This window comes from Myotis brandtii, unplaced genomic scaffold, assembly GCF_000412655.1.
Source record: "Myotis brandtii unplaced genomic scaffold, ASM41265v1 scaffold166, whole genome shotgun sequence".
Lineage (NCBI taxonomy): Eukaryota > Metazoa > Chordata > Mammalia > Chiroptera > Vespertilionidae > Myotis > Myotis brandtii.
The window spans coordinates 1,136,993-1,145,151 of NW_005356087.1; the positions used below are offsets into that span (position 1 = coordinate 1,136,993).

Here is an 8,159-nt window from a genome sequence, read left to right on the forward strand (position 1 = left end):
TTCAGGGTGGGGGTCCCCACTGGGGTGCCTGGCCAGTCTGGGTGAGGGGCTGAGGGCCGTTTTCAGGCTGGCGGGTGACTGAAGCTCCCAACCGCTCCTTTTTTTCTTTTTTTATTCTGGGCCAGCTTTAGCTCTGAGGCTTGGCTCCAGCTCTGAGGCCTCGGCTGCTGAAAGCAGGTATCTGGTTTGTTTGGGTTCTATAATCGAAACACTGTTTCAACTCCAGCTCTGAGATCCCGGCTGGCTGAAAGCAGGTTTCTGGGGTTTTGTTTAGCTTCTATATTTGTAACAATGTTTTAAACTGCAAGCTCAGAGGCCGGCAGCGGCAGGCGGGGAACGTTGGAGTCCTCCGTCACTGAAGCAAGCAAGCCTCATGTTCGCTTCCAGCTGCCTGGCTGCCAGCTTGCCATCTTGCTGGCAGTTAATTTGCATATCGCCCTGATTAGCCAATGGGAAGGGTAGTGGAGTGACACCAATTTGCATGTTTCTCTTTTATTAGTGTAGATTTCTTACCTTTCCCTTTCATTATCACTTTTTAGTAAGTTTTTGCAATACTCTAGAGCTGCTGGTTGATGAGCTTGAAGCAAAATCACTCTGGGTTTCTCCCTGACGTGAGTCCTTTGTGGGTGACTTTTCTGTCATTAAATCCTACAGGCTTATTTATTCACTCTTTCCACATCATGCTCTTCAAGTGAAAGCCTGGGAATACTTCTATAACTGAGGATTTCAGAGTGTTTAATTTGTCGATATACATGTTATAGAGTATAATAAAAATCGGGGCAGTCATTCACTAACGCATTGTAATTAGTACTATTTGTTTCCTACCTTAAATATCTCATGCTTTCTCATTCTTCCCATACTTTCTCTATACTGTCATAGAAAACTGCATTCCGTGTTGTCCTTGTATCTTTTATGCTAAGACAGAACATCATCATCCATTACTGAAAGTACTGTCTTAAAGCATCCTATATTAATCTTCTTCCATTAAATGAATTCGAGATAAGCTTGCAATCTATCTTTCCTGCTACTATGGCTGGTTGAGCCCTATGAAATAGTGTCACATAACTGCAGATTGCCATTATAGGTTACTGGTTTCTAGGAGGCCAAATCTTTGATGCTTCTCATCAATCCTTTTACCTATAGTGCCATAGACCAATTCCAGCATGTCATAATTTTAAGTTTCATCAAAAGGTTGATGAAACCTGGGGACTCAACAGGGTTGAGTCACACATGTAGTCACCTATTGGGAATGGCTAAAGGCATTTCCCCAAACCTGAATAGGACACTGTGGCTGCCAGACAGTTAAAGGGCATCTTAATCTACATGTTATTGCCTCCTACTGGCCAAACACCTGAACAGCCTAGGCTATTCCCCAAACTGACAATGCTTCTGTACCCTTTGAAACCTTACCCTATGAAGTGTATTATCTCCACCTTGCCTTAGGACAAATTGTGTTAATAAAAGCAAGGGTCCTAGACAGGGAGGGAGTCTTCAGTTCCTTTAGCTGAAGGTCCTCTGACCCCCAATGCCTTTCAAAATTATATCTCGTCTCCGGACTCTTTATTAGTCTCTGGATTCCTATGTCATCTACGCACAGCCTTTTCCAGATTCCTGAACCCTTCTTGATGCTGGGACATGAACCCCAGCACTATAGCATTATTTAGGATATAGGTTTGGCTGAATGTAATACACATTAAAATAACTATGGCAGACACAAGATATTCTATCGCTCTTTTACTTAGAAGCCCAAAAACAGGGGGTCCCAGGCTAGTATGGTCGTTGCTCCTCAAGGCCAATCAAGGACACAAGATCTTTCTATCTTGTTCCACCTTCCCCAATGAATTGCCCTCTTTTGTCCTACAAGTGATCTGCTGCTTTGTCCATATTCCAAGCAGCAGGATGAAGAGGGGAAATGGGCTCTCTTCTCCCATTGGCCATAACTTACATGGCCACATCCTGTTGCAAGGGCTGATGACAGTCTTAAAATTTTTTTAAATTGAAATAAAAAATATATACTGAAGAGTGCAAAAATCATAAATGTATAGCTTGCCAAACTTTCATTGACAGAACAAAAATGCATAACCAGCATCCAGGACCAAAAGAAAAGAAAAGAAAAAGAGTACAGTATTATAAGAACCTCAGAACCCTCCCTTTATATCCTTCCAAAGGTGACCACTCCTGTGTTCTAACAATAATAGTTTCACCTACTTTTGTACTACATATAAATGAAATCATCCACAAATCATTTGTCTCTGGATTCTTTGGTAAGATCTTATGTGAGAATCAGCTATATTGTTGTGTGACTATGTTCCCAACCAAAAATTCTATTACTATGAAAGGATAAAATATATCAGGTCTCTCTCACTGACTTCCATTATCTTCCTAATTGTTCCTTTTTTCCTAAAGCCTTTTATTATCAACTCCCTCGCTCCATATTAGCTGATTACTTTGCTGGAAAATGGAATAAGTGAATTCCTTTATCACTATAAATATACTGCATTTATACTTACATCTCCTTTCTGCTAGCCTCAAATGAATTAGCACAGCATTACTTCTGCCATATTCTGTCAAAGGAGTCACAGGGCCTGCCCAGATTCAAGGGGGTAAAAAAGTAAAATGCAGTTGTTGTTTTTTTAAAATATATTTTTATTTCCGAGAGGGAGAGGGAAAGAGAAACATCTATTATGAGAAACACTGATTGGCTGCCTCCTGCACGCCCCACGCAGGGGATCGAGCCCGCAACCTGGGCATGTGCCCTGATGGGGAATCAAACCATGACCTCCTGGTCCATAGGCAGATGCTCAACCACTGAGCCACGCTAGCTGAGCTAAAATCCAGTTCTTAATGGACCACATTGCATAGGAGCATGTGGGGTAGAAGATTTTGTAGTGGCCATCTTTGAAAAGTGCAGTCTAGCACACCAAACTTGAAAGCATTTACAGAACCAATAATATGTCATATTCAGAACTGTGAGAATAAATTGTTTTAAGCCACTAAATTTTGTATCAGTTATCTACTGTCTCAGAATGCTGCATAACACACCACTCCAAAATTCTGTGGCTTATAATCATCTGCATTTATTATTGCTCACAAGTCTATAGGTCAGCTGGGTGGTTCTGCCAATCTGGGGTAGGCTTGGCTGATTTCAGTTGGTATCTAATGTATCTGCAGTCAGCTGGCAGGCTGGCTGGGGACAGATTATCTAGCATAGCTTCACTCACATGTCTGGCTGTTTACCAGCTATTGGCTGGTACAACAGGTGACTGGGCCATGTGTCTCATTATCCAGAAGGCTAGGCAGGGCTAGGCTTGTTACCATGGTAGTTGTGTAGGGTTCTAAAAGAACAAGCAGAAGTTTTCAAAACCTTTGGAAGAAAGTCTACTCAGATTGGCATTATATTATTTCCTCTGCATTCTATTAACCAAAACAAGTTCAGTCCTCCAGATTTAAGAGGTAGGTAAAGAATCTCAACCTCCTGGTGGGAGAAGCAGCAAAATTACATCGCATAAGTCATGAAAACATGGAGGGATAAAAAATTGGGGACATAGTACAATAAATCTAACTCAAATAAATAAAAACCTAATTGTTTCATTGACCTATAAAAGTTCAATCCCTTTAAGATGGAAATCTATATAAATTTTTAAATTTACATTTTATTGTGGACAGTATTACAGATGTCTCCCAACTCCTCTCCTCCACCCAACCCTGCCCACCCCAACTCAGGTTCTCATTGCATTACTGTCTGTGTCCATAGGCTATGTATATATGCATATAAATTCTTTAATCTCTTCCCACCCCCTTCCCTCTGAGATCTGTCAGTCTGCTACATGAATCCATGTCTCTGGACCTATTTTGTTCGTCAGTTTATTCTGTTCATTAGATTTTACATGTAAGTGAGATCATATGATATTGATACCAGAACCGGAGAGCAGGAATTCTTCCCAGGGTCATGTTTCATGGAATTGAAGAATGAATCCATGGAGGAGAGGAGTTCAAACAAGGCAGGAGTTTATTGCAAGCAAACACAGGCTCGCTGCTCAGGGAGGGGATCCAAATGGGTTGCTGCCAAAACATTCTGCTCTTCCCCTTGTATCTGCTAAAGGCCCATTCTTTGTCTATCTGTGCCGCTCTCTGATTGGTTCCTGGCCGTTTTGCAACATTTTATTTTGCACTTGTAAGAAAAACATCCTTGTCTCAGAACATCCTATTTTTCTGCTATCTTGTTATTCTGCAAAACATTTTGTGGTTTCAGCTAGCTCCACGATTCCTCCTTCTTCCACCCTGTACCCTATTTACCTAATTCTGCTTCTCACTCCTCTCAGTATTACATGAAATCCCTTTTGTTTTAATTCAGTTCTCACTGGCCCCGTTCCATCCTTTCCTATTCTTCCTATTCCATTTATAAAAGCACAGTTGACTTTTTTCCCACATAAAAGTTAACTTACCCTATGCAGTGGTCGGCAAACTCATTAGTCAACAGAGCCAAATATCAACAGTACAACGATTGAAATTTCTTTTGAGAGCCAAATTTTTTAAACTTAAACTATATAGGTAGGTACATTGTTATTAACTTAATTAGGGTACTCCTAAGGCTTAAGAAGAGCCACACTCAAGGGGCCAAAGAGCCGCATGTGGCTCGTGAGCCGCAGTTTGCCGACCATGGCCCTATAGAGATTCAATAAAGCTCCCAACACCATAAGCTAGAGAACAAGTAACAGTTAATTACAAATGCAAATTAATTCCTCTGTATCCAGTCTGAAGCAACTACAGAATAGAGTAAGTGAATCAGACAACTCAAAGGTCAACAAGTGAACTTTAATGAATAATTTTGGTAAAAGTGTTTTTGCACAGATATGCAAGTCTAAAGCATATAAAAATGAACAAAAAGATTCTTTCTCTCCTTAAGTACTTCTTGGTACAGCTATGACTCAGTTTAACTTATCTATTTCAGAGCTTAAAAACCAAGAAACTAACACATTTTTGCAGTTAAACTTGAGACACCTACATTTATTGTCCTAACACTGGACATACTGTAATTTGTTACTCTTATTGATAGGTTTGCCTTTTAAAAGTTTTCCTAGGAAAAAAATATAAGAAAAAAGTAACTATATATATTAGCATCATTCTTTGAACATTATTTAGGAATAACAGAGTCTTAAATATAGCTCAATTTTTAAAAACATTGACAAAATGTTGGAATGTTATTCTTATTTTCAGGATCTCTTTTTGAAAAATACATGAGTATTAAAAAAATAATTTTGTCCTGGCACTGGTAGGATGAACTACATCTATACTGTTCACAAATTCAACACACAACAGTGTCTGCTTTAAAAGAGATCAACACCAACAGGTAACATGAAAAAGAGAAGCGAACTTGTGGAGGTGCATTCATTCCAGTCTACTGTTAATCCCTCTCAGGTTTCACTAGCACATTACTAAAAACAGATATATACCCTAATTTCACAGATATTTAACAATTTAACTTTCCCTACAGATATAAAGTATGCTTACCTCTTTGACAGCTTCAGTCTTAACTGCAAAAAGTGCCCCAGCACATTTTTTCATCACAGGTAGCTATCAGTGTTTCTTAAGAGGGCCATTCCAAATACTGCAGAACATGTAGCATTCCTGGCTCATCCACTAAAAGCCAGCAGGTTTCACAGTCACTGTGAAACATACCCATAACATTTCCAACTGCCCCTTGATGAGAACCACTGAGTTAGATCCAAGATTAATGTCAATTAAAACTTCATAACTTTCACAGAAAGTAACTGCTTCAAAATCTTCAGTAACAAAGACAGAAGAACATTTTGTTAAAAACACATTGTAATTAAATGTTATTTTGAAAAGATAAGCTTATTTCTTCAAATTTATGATGATCTGAAAGGATCAGTTGCATAAAGTGCAATCCCTATTTATCCCCACATGCACACATATATTTACAGGAAAATAACTGCTTATGTTCTGGCATATCTTACCCCACTTATCTTAGTATAAAAATATTTTTGTCTACTACAATAAGATAAAAAAACATGTAGGGCTTCTTAATAAATTCCCTCACACTGATGTTCCTGAAAACTGTTGTTGTCTTTGCTCCAAAACTTGCTGATTTAATAGCTGTTGTTGTTTCTGTAAAAACTGCACCACTTCTGGGCTTCTTAATAATGACTTAAAAAGAAAAAAGAAAAAAACATACTTATTAATAGCATTATTTTTATGGGATTAGACTGTAAACATGCTATGACATTACTGCTATGTCCCTACACAAGATACAATATGCTTAGAAAACAAAACATGCCTAAATTAGTGTTTGCATCTTATACACTGCATTTAAACTGTAAAGTAATAAAATTTGATGTCATACATCAAAATACTAAAATTAAAAACAGTGGGTAAAACTTGATCTTATTGATGACTTTGTACACAAAGGAAATGTTTTTTTTGTTTGTTTTTTTTAAATATATTTTTATTGATTCTTCACAGATAGGAAGGGAGAGAGATAGAGAGTTAGAAACATCGATGAGAGAGAAACATCGATCAGCTGCCTCCTGCACATCTCCCATTGGGGATGTGCCCGCAACCAAGGTACATGCCCCTGACCGGAATCGAACCTGGGACCCTTCAGTCCGCAGGCCAACGCTCTATCCACTGAGCCAAACTGGCTTTGGCGGAAATGTTTTATATGATATAGAGGCCCGATGCATGAAATTCATGCAAGAGTAGGCCCTCGCAGCCCCGGCTTTATCTGGAAGGTTGCCTGGAAGGTTGTCCGGGCGGCCGTTGGGTCGATTTGCATATTACTCTTTTATTATTATAGATGCCAGCAAATATATTCTCTATAAAACGTAAGAGTAAATAGCCAATAGCACTGACCCAGGATTAGAGCAAGGAAAATGAAAAGAGGCCACATGTGAAAATGGCAGTTAAATGACACTTTGCAAATACATTTAAGACGTATTGGAACTCAAATTTCTCCCATGAACCTACTAAGTATTTCTGAAGAAATAAAAAATTATGTGTGTGTTATTTGGTGTGTGTGTGTTTAAATATAGGTATGTGTGTAATGATGGGTAGATTACCAAAATTTCTGAAAAGAAAGAATACAACTGCTTTAAAACAGCCAATACTTTTTGTACATGTTTCATTTTAAAATACAGTTGTAATCATATCCTAATATATAAAAAGCCAGGGGCCATCACGACCGAAACAACCAGACGGACGACCAAACAGCAGGCTGCGTGGGGCGACAAGGCCGGCAGGGGGGTTAGTGAGGGATGACCAAACGACTGAACAGCAGGCTGCATGGGGCAACCACGTCAGCGGGAGGGCCCTGGGGCAGTTTGGGGCAACCAGGCCGGCAGGCAGAGGTGGTTAGGGGTGATCAGGCTGGCAGGGGGGGCAGTTAGGGGCGATCAGGCAGGCAGGTGAGCAGTTAGGAGCCAGCGGTCCGGATTGTGAGAGGGATTTCTGACTGCCAGTTTAGGACCAATCCCGGCAGTCAGACATCCCCCGAGAGGTCCCGGATTGGAGAGGGTGCAGGCTGGGCTGAGGGGACCCCCCCCCGCCCGTGCACAAATTTCATGCACTGGGCCTCTAGTAACAAATATAATAGACTATGGTTAATATGTTTTTGTTATAATAAAATTGATGAAAAAATAAAACTCTGGCTCCAATAAATTGAAAAAGATAAACTGAAAAGATAAAATAGAAATACTATCATTAAATACTAATTTTAAAATTTAACATTATAGCACAGTACATTTTCTATTTATTAGTTTTATTTAAAATTTAGTTGTAAAAACTACCCAACATTTTATTAAATAAATGTACATCAGTCTTCTTAATTGTTATGAAACTGTTGAGCATTTAGGTTGTTTATACTACTACTAGAGGCCCGGTGCAAAAAAATTTGTGCACTCGGGGGCGGGGGTCCCTCAGCCCGGCCTGTGCCCTCTCGCAGTCTGGGACCACTCAGGGGATGACCACCTGCTGGCTTAGGCCTGCTCCCTGAGAGATTGGGCCTAAGATGACAGTCAGACATCCCTCTGGCAGCCCGGCAGCCCTCGGGGGATGTCCACTTGCCAGCGGGGAGCAGGCCTAAGCTGCAGTCGGACATCCTTAGCGCTGCTGAGGAGGCAGGAGAGGCTCCCACCACCACC

General features: G+C 40.2%; 1 protein-coding gene across 1 annotated transcript in view; it reads right to left on the minus strand.

The window, feature by feature from the left end:
• Nucleotides 1-4,794: 4,794 nt before the first annotated feature.
• Nucleotides 4,795-8,159, minus strand: part of RFXAP (regulatory factor X-associated protein) — a 15,054-nt gene continuing 11,689 nt past the window's right edge. Inside the window, exons 3-4 of the mRNA XM_014536838.1 lie at nt 6,062-6,168; nt 4,795-5,077 (exon numbers count right to left, since the gene is read on the minus strand). Coding sequence (XP_014392324.1) covers nt 5,047-5,077; nt 6,062-6,168 — 138 coding nt within the window. The 3' untranslated portion in view covers nt 4,795-5,046. The remainder of the gene's footprint in view (nt 5,078-6,061; nt 6,169-8,159) is intronic.